General features: G+C 70.1%; 4 protein-coding genes across 21 annotated transcripts in view; 3 read left to right on the top strand and 1 right to left on the bottom strand.

Annotated features, from left to right (window-relative positions):
- Window positions 1-189: 189 nt before the first annotated feature.
- Window positions 190-7570, top strand: DAXX (death domain associated protein). 2 transcript variants are annotated; one of them, XM_071800961.1, is made up of 8 exons: window positions 190-573; window positions 904-1176; window positions 2263-3067; window positions 4082-4263; window positions 5498-5723; window positions 5816-6242; window positions 6739-6858; window positions 7242-7570. In XM_071800961.1, exons 2-8 carry the CDS (start codon window positions 976-978, stop codon window positions 7459-7461), a joined length of 2181 nt encoding a protein of 726 aa, XP_071657062.1. In that variant the 5' UTR covers window positions 190-573; window positions 904-975; the 3' UTR covers window positions 7462-7570. The 2 variants fall into 2 exon arrangements, with proteins under 2 accessions (XP_071657062.1, XP_071657061.1); XM_071800960.1 differs by having other exon boundaries at window positions 6667-6858.
- Window positions 4273-5537, top strand: LOC139826041 (uncharacterized). The gene is made up of 2 exons (XM_071800896.1): window positions 4273-4504; window positions 4535-5537. The coding sequence occupies exons 1-2, from the start codon at window positions 4273-4275 to the stop codon at window positions 5296-5298; spliced, it is 996 nt and encodes a 331-aa protein (XP_071656997.1). The 3' UTR covers window positions 5299-5537.
- ZBTB22 (zinc finger and BTB domain containing 22) lies at window positions 7482-11445 on the top strand. Its single transcript, XM_071800995.1, has 2 exons — window positions 7482-7582; window positions 9238-11445. Exon 2 carries the CDS (start codon window positions 9245-9247, stop codon window positions 10511-10513), a length of 1269 nt encoding a protein of 422 aa, XP_071657096.1. The 5' UTR covers window positions 7482-7582; window positions 9238-9244; the 3' UTR covers window positions 10514-11445.
- Window positions 11446-14156: 2711 nt separating this feature from the next.
- The window catches only part of SYNGAP1 (synaptic Ras GTPase activating protein 1), a 35758-nt gene continuing 30561 nt past the window's right edge, over window positions 14157-19353 (bottom strand). For 8 of the 17 annotated variants that reach the window (XM_071800931.1, XM_071800940.1, XM_071800942.1 and 5 more), the window contains 3 exons: window positions 18738-18841; window positions 16266-16325; window positions 14194-14689 (listed from right to left, as the gene is read on the bottom strand). In XM_071800931.1, coding sequence (XP_071657032.1) covers window positions 14568-14689; window positions 16266-16325; window positions 18738-18841 — 286 coding nt within the window. In that variant the 3' untranslated portion in view covers window positions 14194-14567. Of the gene's footprint in view, window positions 14690-16265; window positions 16326-18737; window positions 18842-19353 lie in introns of all 17 variants that reach the window. The other 9 variants (XM_071800930.1, XM_071800932.1, XM_071800929.1 and 6 more) reach the window with 5 other exon arrangements.

Below are 19353 nucleotides of genomic sequence, written 5' to 3'. Positions count from 1 at the left end.
CGGCGCCTTGTACGGAAGATGGCGGCGCCCTCGCGGGGCGATCGGTGCGCTGGGTCCCCCCGCCCGCCTGGTGGCGCGCTGCGCATGCGTGAGCTCGGCGCGGCCCCTCCCGGCCGCCGTAGCACCGCCTCCCCGGTGCATGCGCATCGCGGCCTCGCCCTCCCGGTCGCCGCTCGCAGCTCCCGGCGCTGAAGAAGCGGCACCGGGTGCGGCTGCGGCCTCACCCCCCCGTCCCGCTTCACCTCCACCCCCCGGGATGAGCGCGGCGAGCGCGGACGTTCTGTGGCCGCAAAATGGCGGCGCCGGCGCGGGGGCGGCGGGGGGGGGGGAAGCCACCGCTACCGGCCGCGCTCGCTGTCGCCGTGCGCCAACATGGCGGCGCTGCCCCGGATGTGAAGCGGCGCGTTGATTGGCTGCTCCGTCCTTCTACCCCGCAACCCCCGCACCCCGCCCGCCTTGTACGGTATCATGGCGGCGCCCGCTCCCCCGGCCCCACCGGCGGCCACTTCCGGTCCTGCGCAGTGCGCGGCGGGGCCGGGCAGCGGCGGCGGCGCGAGGAGCGAGCGGGAGGCGGTGAGGAACCGGGGGGGGCGGGGCCGGGGGCGGATTTGGGGGCTCGGGGGGAGCCGGGGGGGGGTGAGGACGGGGGGGGCAGAGTTTGGGGTGCGGAGACCCGGGGGGGCGGGGGCGTTGGGGTTCACGGTGAACATTGGGGGGGGGTCGGAGTTCCCCATTTCGGGGTGCGGGGGGGTTGGGGTTAACGGTGAATATGGGGGTGGGGGGGTCGGAGTTCCCCATTTTGGGGTGCGGGGGGGTTGCGGTTCGGGGGGTGCAGCGCGGGGGGTTCAGTGTTGGGGTTCAGGGGGTTTTTGGGGTCCTGACCCCCCCGTCTCTGCCCCTCAGGAGCCCCCGCGAGGCGCTTTGGGCCCCCCCCCCCCGTGATGTCCCCGCGCCCCTGAACCCCCAAACCGGGCCATGGCCGCCCCGCCCCCCCCCAGCGGCATCATCGTTCTGGATGAGGACGACGAGGGGACCCCCACCCCGCCCCCCCCGGAACCCCCGGCCCCCCCGCCCCCCGAGGAGCCCCCCGGCCCCTCCGCCCCCCCCGGGAGCCCCCAAAGTGCGGAGCAGGGGGGGGGCGCCTACAGGGAGGAGAACGAGCGGCTGTTCCAGGAGGTGAGGGGGGGCACGGGGGGCACTGGGGGGGTCATTGTGGGGTCACTGGGGGGGTCCCCTCCCCAGGGTGTCGACCCCCCCGGTGCCACCTGCCCCCCCCTTCTCTGGGTCCCCAAAATGGGTCCCTGTCCCCCTGGGGGGTGACGAGGACACCCCGGGGATATTTCTGTGCCCGCGGTGGCACCTCCGGGTCCCCCCAGTGTCCCCCAGTGTCCCCCAGTCCCCCCCAGTGCCCCCCCAGTGTCCCCCCAGTGTCCCCCAGTGTCCCCCAGTGCCCCCCAGTGCCCCCCCAGTGTCCCCCCAGTGTCCCCCAGTGTCCCCCCAGTGTCCCCCCAGTGCCCCCCCAGTGCCCCCCAGTGCCCCCCCAGTGTCCCCCCAGTGTCCCCCAGTGTCCCCCCAGTGTCCCCCCAGTGCCCCCCCAGTGTCCCCCCAGTGTCCCCCCAGTGTCCCCCCAGTGCCCCCCCAGTGTCCCCCCAGTGTCCCTCCATTGTCCCCCCAGTGTCCCCCAGTGTCCCCCCAGTGTCCCTCCATTGTCCCCCCAGTGTCCCCCCAGTGCCCCCCCAGTGCCCCCCCAGTGCCCCCCCAGTGTCCCCTCAGTGTCCCCCCAGTGTCACTTTGGTCTCTGTCCCCCCAGTGTCCCCCCAGTGTCACTTTGGTCTCTGTCCCCTCAGTGTCCCCCCAGTGTCCCCGCAGTGTCCCCTCAGTCTCACCCTGGTGTCACCCCAGTGTCCCCTTGGTCTCTGTCACCCCAGTGTCACCCCATGGTCCCTCTGTCCCCTCAGTGTCATCCCAGTGTCCCCTCGGTGTCCCCTCAGCGTCACCCCGATCTTCCCCGGTGTCCCCTGCTGTCCCCTAATGTCCCCCAATGTCCCCTGCTGTCCCCCAATGTCCCCATGTCCTAATGTCCCCATGTCCCCATGTCCCCCGTGTCCCCGCAGTTCCTGGAGCTGTGCGCCCGCCTGACCGAGGAGCACCCCGAGGTCCCCATGTCCCCCAATGTCCCCATGTCCTAATGTCCCCAATGTCCCCTGCTGTCCCCTGATGTCCCCATGTCCTAATGTCCCCATGTCCCCCGTGTCCCCGCAGTTCCTGGAGCTGTGCGCCCGCCTGACCGAGGAGCACCCCGAGGTGGTCCCGTTCCTGTCCGGGCGCCACCAGAAGGCGTCCCCGGCGTTCCTGGCGTCGGCCGAGCTGCGCAACGTGCTGAGCCGCTGCCTGGCCCGCGTGCGCGCGCGCCGCGCCAAGGTCTACGTCTACATCAACGAGCTCTGCACCGTGCTCAAGGCGCACACGCTGCGCCGCAAGCTCCCGCTGCTCCCCGCGCCCCCCGCGGCGCCGCAGCCCCCGGCGCCTCCCTCGCCCCCCGGCGCCTCCACCTCCGCCGCCGCCCCGCGCCCCCCCGGCGGCTCCAAGCGCCAGATCCGCTACCTGGAGAACCTGCTGCGCGTCTACACCGGCGAGATCCGGCGGCTGCAGGAGCGCGAGCTGGACCTGGCGGAGCTGGACAGCGCGGACTCCACGTACCTGCAGGAGAGCCGGCTCAAGCGCCGCATGATGCGCATCTTCGAGCGGCTGTGCCAGCTCAAGCGCTGCAGCAGCCTGACCGGCCGCGTCATCGAGCAGCGCATCCACTACCGCGGCACCCGCTACCCCGAGGTGAACCGGCGCATCGAGCGCTTCATCAACCGCCCCGACGCCTTCCCCGACTACGGCGACATCCTCAAGGTGATCCAGAAGGCCAGCGCGCGGCACGGGCTGGGGCTGGCGCCGCGGCAGATGGAGAACATGGCGCAGGACGCCTTCCGCGAGGTGGGCAACCGGCTCCAGGAGCGCCGGCACCTCGACCTGGTCTACAACTTCGGCAGCCACCTCACCGACCAGTACCGGCCGGGTAGGGGCGGGGCTCGCGGAGGGGGCGGAGCCTGCGGGGGGTGATGGAGTCCGGGGTGGGGCGATGGAGTCAATGGGGCCCACCCGTTGGGGGTGGAGCCTGTGGGGTGGGGGCGGAGCCTGTGGGGTGGGGGTGGAGTCCGTGGTGGGGTGATGGAGTCAATGGGGCTGCCCATTGGGGGCGGAGCCTGTGGGGCAGGGGCGGAGCCTGTGAGGTGGGGGCGGAGCCCATGAGGTGGGGGGTGGAGCCCGTGGGGTGGGGGTGGAGACCATGGAGTGAGGGCGGAGCCTGCGGTATGGGGGCGGAGCCTGTGGGGTGGGGGCGGAGCCCATGAGGTGGGGGGTGGAGCCCGTGGGGTGGGGGTGGAGACCATGGAGTGAGGGCGGAGCCTGCGGTATGGGGGCGGAGCCTGTGGGGTGGGGGCGGAGCCTGTGGGCGGAGCCATATCCCCCCGTGTCTCCCCTGACCCCCATGTCCCCTGTGTCCCCCGTGTCCCCGTATCCCCATGTCCCCCGTGTCCCCGTATCCCCATGTCCCCCGTATCCCCATGTCCCCATATCCCCCATATCCCCCATGTCCCCCATGTCCCCATATCCCCCATGTCCCCCATGTCCCCCATGTCCCCATATCCCCCATTGTCCCTCACGTCCCCATGTCCCCCATGTCCCCATATCCCCCATGTCCCCCATGTCCCCATATCCCCCATGTCCCCCATATCCCCCATTGTCCCCCATGTCCCCATATCCCCAATGTCCCCCATGTCCCCATATCCCCCATATCCCCCATGTCCCCCATATCCCCGATGTCCCCCATGTCCCCCATATCCCCATATCCCCCATGTCCCCCATATCCCCATATCCCCCATGTCCCCCATATCCCCCGTATCCCCCATGTCCCTCATATCCCCGATGTCCCCCATGTCCCCCATATCCCCGATGTCCCCCATGTCCCCCATATCCCCATATCCCCCATGTCCCCGTGTCCCCACGTGCCCGTTGTCCTCGCGCCCCGCAGGCACCGACCCGGCGCTGGCCGACCCCGCGCTGGCCAAGCGGCTGCGGCGGAACCGCTGGGTGGCGCTGACGCGCCTGGACGGGGTCATCGCGCACTTCGCGCAGCTGCAGGACGAGAGCGAGGAGGAGGAGCGGGGGCGGCGCCGGGGGGCGCGGCACAGGGGCCCCCCCGGGACCCCCCCGGTGAGCGGGATGCGGGGGCGGGGGCGCGGCCGGGAAGGCCCGGGGCAAGGGCAAGGGCAAGGGCAAGGGCAAGGCCTGAGTCAATACCCAGGTCAAGGTCAAGGCCCAAGGCCAGGCCTGGGTCCAGGTCAAGGTCAAGGGCCAAGGCCAGGCCTGGGTCCAGGTCAAGTTCAAGGCCCAAGTCCAGACCTGGGTCCAGGTCAAGGTCAAGGCCCAAGGCCAGGCCTGGGTCCAGGTCAAGGTCAAGGCCCAAGGCCAGGCCTGGGTCCAGGTCAAGGTCAAGGGCCAAGGCCAGGCCTGGGTCCAGGTCAAGTTCAAGGCCCAAGTCCAGACCTGGGTCCAGGTCAAGGTCAAGGCCCAAGGCCAGGCCTGGGTCCAGGTCAAGGTCAAGGGCCAAGTCCACACCTGGGTCCAGGTCAAGGTCCAGGTCACGATCAAGGCCAAGGTCAAGGCCTGAGTCAATACCCAGGTCAAGGCCCAAGGCCAGGCCTGGGTCCAGGTCAAGGTCCAGGTCACGATCAAGGCCAAGGTCAAGGCCTGAGTCAATACCCAGGTCAAGGTCAAGGGCCAAGTCCAGGCCTGGGTCCAGGTCAAGATCAAGGTGCAGGTCAAGACCCAAGTCCAGGTCAAGGTCCAGGTCAAGATCAAGGCCCAAGTAAGGCCAGGCCTGGGACCAGTTCAAGGCCCAAGTCAAGGCCCAGGTCAAGATCAAAGCCCAAGGCCAGGCCTGGGTCCAGGTCAAGGCCCAGGTCAAGGTTCAGGTCAAGATCAAGGCCCAAGTCAATACCCAGGTCAAGATCAAGGCCCAAGGGCAGGCCTGGGTCCAGGTCAAGGCCCAGGTCAAGGTTCAGGTCAAGATCAAGGCCCAAGTCAATACCCAGGTCAAGATCAAGGCCCAAGGCCAGGCCTGGGTCCAGGTCAAGGCCCAGGTCAAGGTTCAGGTCAAGATCAAGGCCCAAATCAATACCCAGGTCAAGATCAAGGCCCAAGCCCAGGCCTGGGTCCAGGTCAAGGCCCAAGTCAAGACCTGGGTGAAGCTCCAGGTCAAGATCAAAGTCCAGGTCCAGACCTGGGTCAAGATCAAGGTTCAGGTCAAGGCCCAGGTCAAGGTTCAGGTCAAGGCCCAAGTCAAGACGTGGGTTAAGGTCCAGGTCAAGGTCAAGGCCCAGGCCAAGGTCAAGGCCCAGGCCCAGGCCCAGGTCCAGCACGACGCCGCTCTCGTGCTGTCCCGCAGAGGAGGGCGGAGGCGCCGGGGCGGCAGCGCGAGGAGGAGGAGGAGGAGGAGTCGGAGTCGGAGTCGGAGGAAGACGAGGAGGAGCCGGACGAGGAGGACGAGGAGGACGAGGAGGAGGAGGAAGATGAGGAGGAGGACGAGGAGGACGAGGAGGAGCCCGAGGAGGACGAGGAGGAGGAGGAGGAGCAGCAGCGCGGGGCCGAAGGCCGCGGAGCCGCCACACAGGGTGGGTGACCCGGTGACGCGGGGGGGACAGGGGGCGCCCCCCCACCCCCAATGTGTCCCCTCCTCACCCCCAATGTCCCCCCCCACCCAAAGGTGCCGCGCGGACCCCGCCCCCCGCCGCGGAGGAGGAGGAGGAGGAGGAGGGGAGGAAGGAGCCCCCCGAGCTCTTTGTGCTGGAGATCGAGGCGCTGCCCGTGGAGACCCCCCCGCCCCCCCCCCAGCCCCCCCACCACCGCCCCCCCCTCCCCACAGCCCTCCGAGCCCCCCCCGCCCCCCCCCGCCTGCTCCCGGCTCCACCCCCAGCAGGACAAGGACGGGGGGGGCGGGGGGGTCCCCGCGCTTTGGGGTCCCCCCCCCCACAAAGGGAAACGCCCCCTGACCCCCCCGGAGGACCCGAAGCCCTTGGAGAACGGGGGGGAGGGGCGGGGGAGGGGGGGGGCATCAGCTCCACCAGTTTGAACGGGGGCGCCGAGACCCCCCCCCGGAAACGGAGCCGCTTGGACCCTCCCCAGGGGGACAGGTAGGGGGGGCTGGGGGTCCTGGGGGGGGAAAGGGGGTCGGGGGGGTAGAAGAGGGTCCTGGGGGGTTGGGGGATCCTTGGGGGGGGTAGAGGGATCTGGGAGAGTAAATGGGGTCCTGAGGGGGGGGTCGATGGGGTTGGGGGGTTGAGGGATCCTTGTTGGGGGGTAAAGGGGTCTGGGGGGTTAACGAGGTCATGGGGGGTAAATGGGGTCCTGAGGGGGGGGTAAATGGGGTTGGGGGGTCGGGGGGCTTGGGGGATCCTTGGGGGGGGTAAAGGGCTCTGGGGGGGTAACAGGGGTTGGGGGGGCAGGATTTGGGGGTAAAATGGGGTCTGGGGTGGGAGAGTTGGGGGTCCTGGGGGGGCAATGGGGGGATCGATGGGGTCGGGGGGGGCAGGGGGTAATTTGGGGTGTTCCCCCCAGCCCCCCCCTGGGCTCGGAGGAGGAGGAGGCGGGGGGGGGTCCCGGGGGGCTGAGCCCCCGCCCCCCCCGCAGCCCCCTCCCCGATTCCACCCGGGCCGACTCCCCCGGGAGGGACCTGGTGAGCAGCTCCCAGGGGAGCCCCCCCGGGACCCCCCCCCGGGCAGCCCCCCCCGCGCCCCCAAGGTCTGCAAGGTGAGGGGCACCGGGGTCCCTGTGCTGGGGAGTGGGGGGGGTCCCTGTCCTGCCCTGGGGGTCCCTGTGTTGGGTGGGGGGGGGATGTCCCTGTCCTATCCCTGGGGGTCCCTGTGTTGGGGGGGGGGGGGTCCCTGTGTTGGGGTGGGGGGGGGATGTCCCTGTCCTATCCCTGGGGGTCCCTGTGTTGGTGGGGGGGGGGTCCCTGTGTTGGGGTGGGGGGGTCCCTGTCCTGTCCCTGGGGGTCCCTGTGTTGGGGTGGGGGGGTCCTTGTCCTGCCCTGGGGGTCCCTGTGTTTGGGGGGGGGCCCCTGTTCTGTCCCTGGGGGGTCCCCGCCCCACGTGACCCCCCCCGGGGTTCGGGGACCCCCCGTGTCCCCCCAGACCAGCGTGGCGACCCAGTGCGACCCCGAGGAGATCATCGTGCTGTCGGACTCGGACTGACCCCGCCCCTTTCCGGGCCGGCCACGCCCCCTTTTCGGGCTGGCCCCGCCCGCTCCCTCCGCTTGGCCCCGCCCACCCAATAAAACCTCCCGTTTTTCTTACCGCGGTGCCTTTAAGAGCCTCGGGTGGGCGGGGCCTGAGAGGGGTGGAGCCACGGTGACGCGAGGGGGCGGGGCCACGCAGGCCGCGGCGCCTTTAAGGCGGGCGGAGGCGTGGCCCGGGAGGGGGCGTGGCCTCGCGCGGAGCCCAAGATGGCGGCGGCGCCCTGAGCCCCGGAGCGGGTGAGCGGGGGGCGGGGCGGGGGCGGGGCCGGGGGGGCGGGGGGGGAACCTATGGGGGCTATAGGGGTGGGGGGGGGAGCTCGGGGGGGCCGGGGGTGCAGGGGCTGTGGGGGACCCTATAGGGGCTATAGGGGCCGGGCTGCGGGAGGGTATGTGGGGGCTGTAGGGGCGTCCATAGGGGCCAGGGTGTGTGGTCTATAGGGGTGAGGGGTATAGAGGCGTCTATAGGGGTCCAGCGGTGTAGAAAAGCTATGTGGGGGTGTGTAGGTGCCCAGGGTGGAGGGGCTGTAGGCGCTGGTGCTATAGGAGGTGTAGAGGGGAGTCCATGGGGGCAGCAGCTATAGGCACAGGGGTATAAGAGCTATAGGGGGGTGTGTAGGGCTCTGGGCTATAGGAGCTGGGGGTATAGAAGAGTCTATAGGGCCTGAGGCTGCAGCTCCTGGCGCTGTTGGGGGGGTATAGGGGCTATAGGGGTGTGGGGGAGTCTATAGGGGCTTTAGGGACCTGGGGTACAGGGAGTGTGGTGTGGGGGCTATAGGGGCCGTGGGGCTATAGGGGCCATGGGAGCACTGTGGGGGCTATAGGGGCCGTGGGAGCACTGTGGGGTCTATAGGGGCCGTGGGAGCACTGTGGGGGCTATAGGGGCTGTGAGAGCGCTATGGGGGCTTTAGGGGCCGTGGGAGCACTGTGGGGTCTATAGGGGCCGTGGGAGCACTGTGGGGTCTATAGGGGCTGTGGGAGCACTGTGGGGTCTATAGGGGCCGTGGGAGCACTGTGGGGTCTATAGGGGCCATGGGAGCACTGTGGGGGCTATAGGGGCTGTGGGAGCACTGTGGGGGCTATAGGGGCTGTGAGAGCGCTATGGGGTCTATAGGGGTGGTGGGAGTGCTATGGGGTCTATAGGGGTGGTGGGAGTGCTATGGGGTCTATAGGGGCTGTGGGGGCTGTAGGGGCCATGGGAGTGCTATGGGGTCTATAGGGGCTGTGGGAGTGCTATGGGATCCATAGGAGCCATGGGGACTGGGTGCATAGGTTGGTGCTATAGGGAAGAGGGGGCTATAGGGGCCATATGGGGGTTGGGAGCAGATTGCAGAGGTTTTGGGGCACAATTGTGGGGGTTTGGTGAAAACGTGGGGCAGAGCCGATAGATTCGGAGCCGGATTGGTGAGAACTCGGGGCTTGGAGCCAGTTTGGGTCAGAACTCAGTGGTTTGGAGCCAGTTTGGGTCAGAACTCAGTGGTTTGGAGCCAGTTTGGGTCAGAACTCAGTGGTTTTGGTGCCAGTTTGGGTCAGAACTCAGTGGTTTTGGCTCCAGTTTGGGTCAGAACTCAGTGGTTTTGGAGCCAGTTTGGGTCAGAACTCAGTGGTTTTGGAGCCAGTTTGGGTCCGAATTGAGCGTTTCGGAGCCGGTTTGGGTCAGAACTCAGTGGTTGTGGAGCCGGTTTGGAAAAGGTTTGGGTCAGAACTCAGGGGTTTCGCACCAGTTTGGGTCAGAATTGAGCATTTTGGAGCTGGTTTGGGTCAGAACTCGGGGGTTCGGAGCTGGTTTGGGTCAGAACTCGGGGGTTCGGAGCGGGTTTGGGTCAGAACTCGGGGGTTCGGAGCGGGTTCGGGTGGGCGCCCGTGTCCCGTCCCGACGGCCGTGTCGCCCGCAGAGCCGCCATGGCGCGCAGCCCGGCGCTGGTGCACGTGGACTTCCCCGAGGTGCCGGGCGCGCTCCTGGCCAACCTGAACCGGCAGCGCCAGGAGGGGACGCTGTGCGACGTCTCCATCCACGTGCAGGGCCGCGTGTTCCGCGCGCACCGCGCCGTGCTGGCCGCCTCCTCGCCCTTCTTCCACGACCAGGTGCTGCTCAAGAACATGAGCACCATCGTGCTCCCCGGCGCCATGGACCCCGGCGCCTTCGAGACCGTGCTGGGCTCGGCCTACACGGGCCGCCTATCCATGGCGCCCGAGGACGTCGTCAACCTGCTGACGGTGGGCAGCGTCCTGCAGATGTGGCACATCGTGGACAAGTGCACCGAGCTGCTCCGCGAGCGCCGCGCGGCGCCGGGGCCGCCGTCCTCCGCCTCCTCCGCCTCCTCCTCCTCGTCCCTGCGCGGCCCCTCCAGCGACAGCCAGTCCCCCAGCAGCACCAACTACTGCAGCCCCCGCGACGCCCCCGAGCCCCCCAGGGCGGCGCCGCCGCGCGCGGACCCCGAGGCGCCGGGCGCGGACGACGGGGACCCCCGGCGCCCCCTCTACGTGCAGCCCAGCATCGTCCCGCACAAGCAGTGGGTCTACGTGAAGCAGGAGTGGCTGCAGGAGGACCTGGTGCTGACCTGCGAGGAGGACGAGGACCCGGCCGAGGGGCCCGCGGGCGCCGCCGCCGCCGCGCCCCCCAAGCTGGAGGAGCAGGTGAACTTCTGCGAGTCCTCCGAGGACTTCGCGTCGCCCTACGAGGCGCTGGAGGAGCCCGGGGCGCTGGCGGCGCCGCGGGCGCTGCTGCCCGTGGACATGCAGGGCAACCCTTTGCTGGCGCTGGGCGCGGCGCAGCACGGCGCGGTGGCCGTGGCCGGCGGGGCGGGCGACGGCGCCAAGATCTTCATGTGCCACTGCGGCAAGGCCTTCTCGCACCGGAGCATGCGGGACCGGCACGTGAACATGCACCTGAACCTGCGGCCCTTCGGCTGCCCGCTCTGCGCCAAGAAGTTCAAGATGAAGCACCACCTCACCGAGCACATGAAGACGCACACGGGGCTCAAGCCCTACGCCTGCGACGCCTGCGCCAAGCGCTTCATGTGGCGCGACAGCTTCATGCGCCACCGCGGCCACTGCGAGCGGCGCCACCGCCACGGCGGCAACGGCAACGGCAACGGCGGCAACGGCAACGGCGCGGGGGGCGAGTGGGGGGAGGGTGGGGGCGACGGGGGGGGAGGGGGGAAGGGGTGAGGGGGCGGGGGGTGCTCGGGTGGCCACGGGGGGTGCTGTGCCCAGAGGATGGGTCCCGCCACATCTGGGCGTTTGGGTCCCATCCTGCCCGGACAGTTGGGTCCTGGAACCCTGGGGCTCGTGCCCAGATGATGGGTGCTGCCACATCTGGACCTCTGGGTCCCATCCTGCCCAGACAGTTGGGTCCTGGAACCCTGGATGATTGAGGCTCATTGTGCCCAGATGGTGGGGTCCTTCCACATCTGGACATCCAGGTCCCATCACATCTGGGTGGTTGGGTCCTGGCACCCTGCGGGTTGTTGTGCCCAGATGATGGGTGCTGCCACATCTGGACCTCTGGGTCCCATCCTGCCCGGACAGTTGGGTCCTGGAACCCTGGGGCTCATGGTGCCCAGATGATGGGTCCCTCCACATCTGGACCCCTGGGTCCCATCCTGCCTGGACAGTTGGGTCCTGTCCCTGGATAACTGGGGCTCGTTGTGCCCAGATGTTCCTGTCCCATCACATCTGGACGTTTGGGTCCCATCCTGCCCCCCCCCCCCCCCCCCCACGCCCCGCCCCTCCCGGACACCTGGGTCCCCTCCCCCCCAAAGACCCCTGTCCCCGGTGTGCGCCCCCCCCCCCCCGCCCCGTGTCGCTGTTGTGTGTGAACGGTGCTGAGCTGGGACTGTCCCCGTGTCCCCCGTGTCACCCTCACCCCGCCCCGTGTCACCGCCCGGACTCCTGGGTCCACAGGTGACCCCACCCCCTCCCCCCCCCGCCACCGTGACTCTGGGTGCCCCCCCCCCCCGCCTCCGGACGCTTTGGTGGGGGGGGGGGGGTAGGGGTCCGTGTCACCCCCTGCCCCCCATTTATTTTCTTTTTTTTTCCTCTTTTTTTGTAATTTGAGTCGATTTTGTGGCTTTTTTAACGTCGATAAATATTGACTGCTCCGGGTCGGCCTGATGGGGGCGGGGCTTCGGGAGGGGGGAGGAGCGAGGGGCGTGGCCAGAAAGCACAGGGGGGCTGGTGCTGGTGGGGGAGAACGGGAGGACCCCCCCCCCCCCTTAACCTATAGCCCGGGAAGCCCCGCCCCCACAAGCCCCACCCCCTGTCCCAGCCCCGCCCACCTTCCCGCCCCTCCGTCTCCCAGCCCCTCCCCCTTTCCCAGCCCCGCCCCTCCCGAAGCCCCGCCCCCTCAAGCCCCGCCCCTTCTCCAAATCCCACCCACCTCCGGCCCGCCCCTCTCAGTCCCGCCCCCTCTGCCAGCCCCGCCCCTTCCAAGCCCCACCCGCTCTCCCGCCCCGCCTCTCCCAAGCCCCACCCCTCCCCCAGTCCAGCCCCCCAAGCCCCACCCACCTTCCCACTTCCGCCCCGCCCCTCAAGCTCCGCCTCCTGTCCCAGCCCCACCCCTCCCAAGCCCCACCCACCTTCCCATCCAAGCCCCGCCCCTCCAAGCCCTGCCCCCGTCCCAGCCCCGCCCCACCTTCCCACCTCCACCCCGCCCCTCCCAAGGTCCGCCCCCTGTCCCAGCCCCACCTACCTCTGCCCTGCCCCTCCCAAGCCCCGCCCCTCCCAAACCGCGCCCCCTGTTCCAGCCCTGCCCCTCCCAAGTCCCACCCCCGTCTCAGTCCCACCCACCTCCGCCCCGCCCCTCCCAAACCCCGCCCCCCTCCCAGCCCCACCCTCCTTCTCACCTCTGCCCCGCCCCTCTGAAGCCGCGCCCCATCTCCCAGGCCCACCCCCCCAAGCCCCGCCCCTCGCCCCGCCCCTCATATACCACACCTCTTTCCTAGCCCCACCCAACTTCCCACCTCCGCCCCGCCCCTCTGAAGCCGTGCCCCCTCTCCCAGCTCCGCCCCTCCCAAGCCCCGCCCCCTCTCCCAGCCCCACCCACCTTTCACCTCTGCCCCGCCCCTCCCAGGCCGCACCCCATCTCCGAGCCCCGCCCCTCACCTCCGCCCCGCCCCTCTGAAGCCGTGCCCCCTCTCCCAGCTCCGCCCCTCCCAAACCCCGCCCACTTCTCCCAGCCCCGCCCCTCCCAAGCCCCGCCCCCGTGGGCGTGTCTACAAGACCATCCGATTTTATTAAAGGCTCCGCGGGCCCGGGGGGGGTTTGGAGCCAGCCCAGACCCCCGGGGGCCGCCCGCGGGGGCGATTGTCGGGGCTGCACCGGGACGGGGGCACCGGGGGGCTGCACCGGGGGGGCTGCGCCGGGGGGGCTGCGCCGGGGGGCACCGGAGGCACCGGGTGGGGGGCATCGGCAGCGGCGGAACTGGATGGGGGGGCGGGGGAGGTCCCGGTGCATTCGGGGGGGGTGAATGGGGGGGGGTCTGGTACATTGGGGGGCGCTGGGGGGGGGGGGGGTGCCTGGTGAACGGGGGTCGTGGTGCATCGGGGGTTGAGAGTGGGGGGGTCCTGGTGAATGGGGGTCCCGGTGCATTGGGCGAGTCCCGGGGAACGGGGGGGGTCCAAATGCAATGGGGGGGGGGATCCCAGTGCTTTGGGGAGCCCGGGGGGGGGGGGGGGGGTCCCAGTGCTGGGGGGTGGTCCCGGTGAATGGGGTCCCGGTGCGGGGGGGCGGGGGGGGGGGATCCCCTATGATGCACAAAGCGCCCCCTGCAGTGCCCCTTGTGCTAGGGCTGGGGGGGGGGGGGGGGGGGGGGGGGGGCGGATCACGTGATGCAGGAGGTGACACCGCCCCGAGCACGGGGTGGGGGGGACAATGCTGTGGACACCCGGGTGACGTCGCACGGGGACACCCTGGTGACGTCACACGGGGACACCCTGGTGACGTTGCACGAAGCTGCTGGTGCACGGAGCTTCCCCCCCCCATCCCCCCCCCCCGCTCCCCCCCAACGTGTGCAAGAGGCTCGTGGTGCACGGGGACCCCTGGTGACACCGTGGGGACACCCGGTCCTGGTGCACGGGGACACGACGGAGCTGGACGTGCAAGGTGGGGGGGGCGGGGAGTCCTGTGGCTCCTGGTGCACTTTGGGGGGGGGGGGAGGGGGATGAAGGAGATGGTGCACAAGAGAAAATAACGAGGGGGGGTGAGACCGGAGCTGTTGCACGAGGAAAAGTCCAATCCCTGTGCACGAGGAGGCGGGAACGTGAATGCACGGGGCAGGGGTGGGGGGGGGGGCGGGGGGGGGGGTGTGCACGAGGAAGGTTCTGGTTCCTTTGCACGTTGAGGGGGGGTAATCACGTGCCGTGATCACGAGGAGGGCGGGGCTCGGTGCACAAGCGGGCGGGCGATGCACGAGGAGCTGGTTGGTGCACGAGGGTCCCGGTGCACGGGGGGGGGGGGGTGATGAGGGGTAATGCACAATGGTGGGGGGCGGGGGGGGGGGGGGGGGGTGTCCTGGTGCACGAGGGGTTTTGTGTGTGTGTGGCGTCCCCACCCCCGCCGTGGTGCGTTGCACGAGGAGCTGATGGTGCACAAGGCCTCCCTGTCCCCCCCACCTTGCACATCCAGCTCCTCGTTCCCATCGCACAAGCAGCTGTCGCACGAGGGTTCCACCCCCCCCCCCCCCCCCCCCCCCGTCCTGGTGCACAAGGAGCTGCTTGCACGTGGCCCAGAGGCCACTGCACGAGGAGCCTTGCACAAGGGTCCCCCACCTTGCACAAGCCCCCTCCCCCCCCAGCCAGCCCCACCTCACGCGAGGCTCCTGTTGCACGAGGGTCCCTTGCACGAGGAGCCCTCACACGAAGAGCCCTTGCACGAGCAGCCTTTGCACGAGGAGCCCTTGCTCAAGACCCCAGTGCATGAGAGTCCCTTGCACCAGCAGCCTTTGCACGGGGAGCCCTTGCACAAGACCCCGTTGCATGAGTGTCCCTTGCACGAGAGTCCCTTGCACAAGACCCCCCCCCCCCCCCCATTGCATGAGCAGCCTTTGCACGGGGGCCCTTGCACGCAGCCCTTGCACAAGACCCCGTTGCACGAGTGTCCCTTGCACGAGGGCCCTTGCCCGCAGCCCTTGCCGGTGCCGGGTGCCGGGGTCCCGGGGGGGTCCCGGGGGGTCCCGGGGGGGTCCCGGGGGGTCCCGGGGGGTCCCGGGGGTCCCGGTCAGTGCTCAGCAGCGGTGCCGTCGCCGTTGGCCGTGATCGGGGGTGGGGGGGGCGGAGGCCGCCCGGGGACCCCCCCCCAGCCACTCACACCCGGGTCTGCTGCACCCACGGCGGGAAACTGCCTCTCCTGTGGGGGGATGGGCAGGGGCGCCGTCACCCCCCCCGGCCCCGCCCCCCCGCCGTGTCACCCCCCACCCCGTGTCACCACCACCCCCCCCCACTCACCTGCGGAGGCTCCTGGGGACACTCGGGCGCTGGCACCAAACCCCCCCCCCCCCCAGCAAAAATGGTCCCACCCCCTCCCCCCCCAAAATTGCCACCAAACCCCCCAAAAAAGGCCCCGCCCCCCGTAGAAAATGTCCCCACCCCCCCCAAAAAATAATTGTCCCCACCCCCTCGTAATGCGATGTCCCCATCCAGGGACACTCGTGTCACCCCCCCCGCCCCCCTCCTTCCCCCGCCGTGGTGACATGAGATGGGGACACAAGACACGAGCATGGAGACGAGGCGGGTGACAGTGGGTGACAGTGGGTGACAGCGCTGGGGACGGCGGGTGCCCCCCCCACCCCCCGGCCACCCCCGGAGGGGCGGTGACACTGGTGTCCCCACCGGTGTCACCTCCCAGGGGACACAGCAGGACAGGGACACCCCGGATGTGTCCCTGAGGGGGACATGGGGACACCTGGATCTGTGTCCCCACTGTCCCTGAGCGACACGGGGACATGAGTGGGACAAGGGGACACGCAGTGCCAGCAGTGTCCCTGCGGGACATGGGGACACAGGAGGGACTGGGGACACCTGGATCCACGTCCCCAAGGGCTCCCAGTGTCCCTGCGGGACATGGGGACACAGACGGGACATGGGGACACCTGGATCCACGTCCCCAAGGGCTCCCAGTGTCCCTGCGGGACATGGGGACACAGGAGGGACACCTGGATCCACGTCCCCAAGGGCTCCCAGTGTCCCTGTGGGACATGGGGACACAGGAGGGACTGGGGACACCTGGATCCACGTCCCCAAGGGCTCCCAGTGTCCCTGCGGGACATGGGGACACAGACGGGACATGGGGACACTCCGGTCCCACAGCCCCCAGATGACAAGGGACAGCGGGAGGGGACAGGGACGTCCCCTTGGCAGGAGGGACGTGGGGACACCCTGGGGAACGTGTCCCCAGGGGGAAAAGGGACACGAGAGGAACATGGGGACACCTGGATCCGGGTCCCCAAGGGGTCCCAATGTCCCCAAGGAACACGGGGACACAAGAGCATCTTGGGGACACTTGGATCCATGTCCCCAATGTCCCTGAGGGACATGGGGACACAAGAGACAAGGGGACACCTGGATCTGTGTCACCAAGGGGTCCCAGTGTCCCTGGGGACACCTGGATCCATGTCCCAGTGTCCCCAGTGCCACTGAGGGACATGGTGACATGGGAGGGACATGGGGACACCTGGATCCATGTCCCCAAGGGGTCCCAGTGTCCCTGGGGACACAGAGGGGTCTTGGGGACACTTGGATCCAACGTCCCAAATGTCCCCGGTGTCCCTGAGGGCACACAGAGGGGACATGGGGACACCTGGATCCATGTCCCCAGTGTCCCTGAGGGCACGCAGAGGGGACATGGGGACACCTGGATCCATGTCCCCAGTGTCCCCGGGTCTGGACCTCGGGGTGACGGGGGCCGTGGGGACAGTGGGACCCACCTGGGACGTCACCGGAGGCCGAGGGTCCCGGTGCAAGGGGCCGGGCTACCTGACGGGCAACTGGCGGCAGAGAGAGAGGGGTCAGGGCCACCGGGACGGGGGACACGGGGACACGTGGGGACACGGGGGACGGGGGGACACGGGGGGCCATGGGGGATACGGGGGATGTGGGGCCACAGGGGACGTGGGGGACGCGGGGACATGGGGGACACAAGGGACATGGGGACACAAGGGACATGGGGACACCGCGTGTCCCCAGGCCGAGGGGGGGCTCCGCAATGGGGGGTGGGGGTGGCCCTGGGGACACGTTGGTGGCCCCGGCCCCGGGCTGGAGCTGGGGGGTTTGTCGCCCCCCCACGTCCCTCTGGTGGCCCTGCAGGTGGCCCTGTCCCCCCGGGGTGACGATGTCCCCCAGGGTGGCTCTGTCCCCATTGGGGGTCACTCTGTCCCCCTGGGGTGACGATGTCCCCTCGGGGTGGCTCTGTCCCCATTGGGGGTCACCCTGTACCCTCGGGGTGACAATGTCCCCCAGGGTGGCTCTGTCCCCATTGGGGGTCACTCTGTCCCCCCGGGGTGATGATGTCCCCAGGGGTCACTCTGTCCCCATTGGGGGTCACCCTGTCCCCCCAGGGTGACAATGACACCCAGGGGTGGCTCTGTCCCCACTGGGGGTCACAATGTCCCCCTTGGGGTGGCCCTGTCCCTACAGCCCCCTCCAGGGTCCCCGTGTCCCACCCAGGGGTGGCCTTGTCCCCTTGTGTCCCCCCCAGGGGTGACTGGAGCCTCCTGGGGTGACAATGCCACCAGGGGTCCCCACAGACCCCCCCAGCAATGCAAATAACCCCCCATGGGCACCCAGACCCCCATGGGCACCCAGACCCCTCTATGGGCACCCAGACCCCCATGGGCACCCAGACCCCCCCATGGGCACCCAGACCCCTCTATGGGCACCCAGACCCCACCATCGGCACCCAGACCCCCATGGGCACCCAGACCCCCCCATGGGCACCCAGACCCCCCATGGGCACCCAGACCCCTATGGGGACCCAGACCCCTCCATGGGCACCCAGACCCCTCCATGGGCACCCAGACCCCCATGGGCACCCAGACCCCCACCATGGGCACCCAGACCCCCTATGGGCACCCAGACCCCCACCATGGGCACCCAGACCCCCCCATGGGCACCCAGACCCCCCATGGGCACCCAGACCCCTATGGGGACCCAGACCCCTCCATGGGCACCCAGACCCCTCCATGGGCACCCAGACCCCCATGGGCACCCAGACCCCCACCATGGGCACCCAGACCCCCTATGGGCACCCAGACCCCCACCATGGGCACCCAGACCCCCCCATGGGCACCCAGACCCCCCATGGGCACCCAGACCCCTATGGGGACCCAGACCCCTCCATGGGCACCCAGACCCCTCCATGGGCACCCAGACCCCCATGGGCACCCAGACCCCCACCATGGGCACCCAGACCCCCTATGGGCACCCAGACCCCCACCATGGGCACCCAGACCCCCCCATGGGCACCCAGACCTCCATGGGCACCCAGACCCCCCCATGGGCACCCAGACCCCCATGAGCACCCAGACCCCCCCCATGGGCACCCAGACCCCCCCATGGGCACCCAGACCCCCATGGGCACCCAGACCCCCCCATGGGCACCCAGACCCCACCATGGGCACCCAGACCCCCCCATGGGCACCCAGACCCCTATGGGGACCCAGACCCCTCCATGGGCACCCAGACCCCCACCATGGGCACCCAGACCCCCCCATGGGCACCCAGACCCCCCCATGGGCACCCAGACCCCCATGGGCACCCAGACCCCCCCATGGGCACCCAGACCCCCATGGGCACCCAGACCCCCCATGGGCACCCAGACCCCCCCACTGGTGGCCATGTCCCCCCACTGATGCCTGTGTCCCCCCTCATTGGCACCCATGTGCCCCCCATAGACTCCCCCACTGACACCCCCGTCTCCCCACTGATGCCCCCAGCCCCCGGGTCCCCCATCCCCGCATTGACGCCCGTGTCCCCCCACCGACACCCCCAGCCCCCGGGTCCCATGTCCCCCAGTGTCCCAACATTGGTGCCCATGTCCCTCCACATCCCCCACTGACACCCATGTTCCCCCACTGGTGCCCCAAGCCCCCGGGTCCCATGTTCCCCATGTCCCCCCATGTCCCCCCACTGACACCCCCAGCCTCCAGGTCCCATGTCCCCCATGTCCCCCAATGTCCCCCCACTAACAGCCCAGCCCCCGGGTCCCATGTGCCCCTGTTCCCCATGTCCCCCCTGTCCCCCCCGTCCCCCCAGTGAGGCCCAGCCCGCGGGTCCCCTGTCCCCCCTGTCCCCCCCGTCCCCCCAGTGAGGCCCAGCCCGCGGGTCCCCCGTCCCCGCCCGCGTCCCCAGCGCGATGGCCGATGTGACACGGAGCAGAGCAATGACATTGTAATTTCCACCTGAGCGTCGAGCAGCCGCCGCCGCCCCTCGGGGGGGTCGTGGGCGCCCAAGTGATGATCCCTGCGCAGCTCCTGCTCCACCAGCATCAGCCTGCGGGGCCAGGCTTCACCGGGGTCACGCGGCCCCCCCGGGGACGCCCCGGGGACACCCGGGGACATGGGGACACCCAGGGACATGGGGACACCCAGGGGACACCCCGGGCCAGGCTTCACCGGGGTCACGCGGCCCCCCCGGGGACGCCCGGGGACACCCGGGGACATGGGGACACCCAGGGGACACCCAGGGGACACCCCCAGGACACCCCGGGCCAGGCTTCACCGGGGTCACGCGGCCCCCCCGGGGACGCCCCAGGATCACAGGGACATGGGGACACCCAGGGGACACCCCCAGGACACCCTGGGCCAGGCTTCACCGGGGTCACGCGGCCCCCCCGGGGACGCCCCGGGGACACCACGGGGACACCCGGGGACATGGGGACACCCAGGGGACACCCAGTGGACACCCCCAGGACACCCCGGGCCAGGCTTCACCGGGGTCACGCGGCCCCCCCGGGGACGCCCCGGGGACACGGGGACACCCAGGGACATGGGGACACCCAGGGGACACCCAGGGGAC

The sequence above is a fragment of the Patagioenas fasciata genome, chromosome 34 (genome assembly GCF_037038585.1).
Source record: "Patagioenas fasciata isolate bPatFas1 chromosome 34, bPatFas1.hap1, whole genome shotgun sequence".
In the NCBI taxonomy this organism is placed as follows: domain Eukaryota; kingdom Metazoa; phylum Chordata; class Aves; order Columbiformes; family Columbidae; genus Patagioenas; species Patagioenas fasciata.
The sequence above is the reverse complement of the archived record's forward strand: the minus strand, read 5'-3'. Positions and strand labels throughout refer to the sequence as shown.

Coding starts and splice junctions, on each gene's coding strand:
- DAXX (XM_071800960.1), top strand. CDS start 976: ATGGCCGCCCCGCCCCCCCCCAGCGGCATCATCGTTCTGGATGAGGAC. Junction 1,177..2,262: donor ACGAGCGGCTGTTCCAGGAG/GTGAGGGGGGGC, acceptor GTGTCCCCGCAG/TTCCTGGAGCTGTGCGCCCG. Junction 3,068..4,081: donor CACCGACCAGTACCGGCCGG/GTAGGGGCGGGG, acceptor CGCGCCCCGCAG/GCACCGACCCGGCGCTGGCC.
- LOC139826041 (XM_071800896.1), top strand. CDS start 4,273: ATGCGGGGGCGGGGGCGCGGCCGGGAAGGCCCGGGGCAAGGGCAAGGG. Junction 4,505..4,534: donor AGGCCTGGGTCCAGGTCAAG/GTCAAGGCCCAA, acceptor GCCTGGGTCCAG/GTCAAGGTCAAGGGCCAAGG.
- ZBTB22 (XM_071800995.1), top strand. CDS start 9,245: ATGGCGCGCAGCCCGGCGCTGGTGCACGTGGACTTCCCCGAGGTGCCG.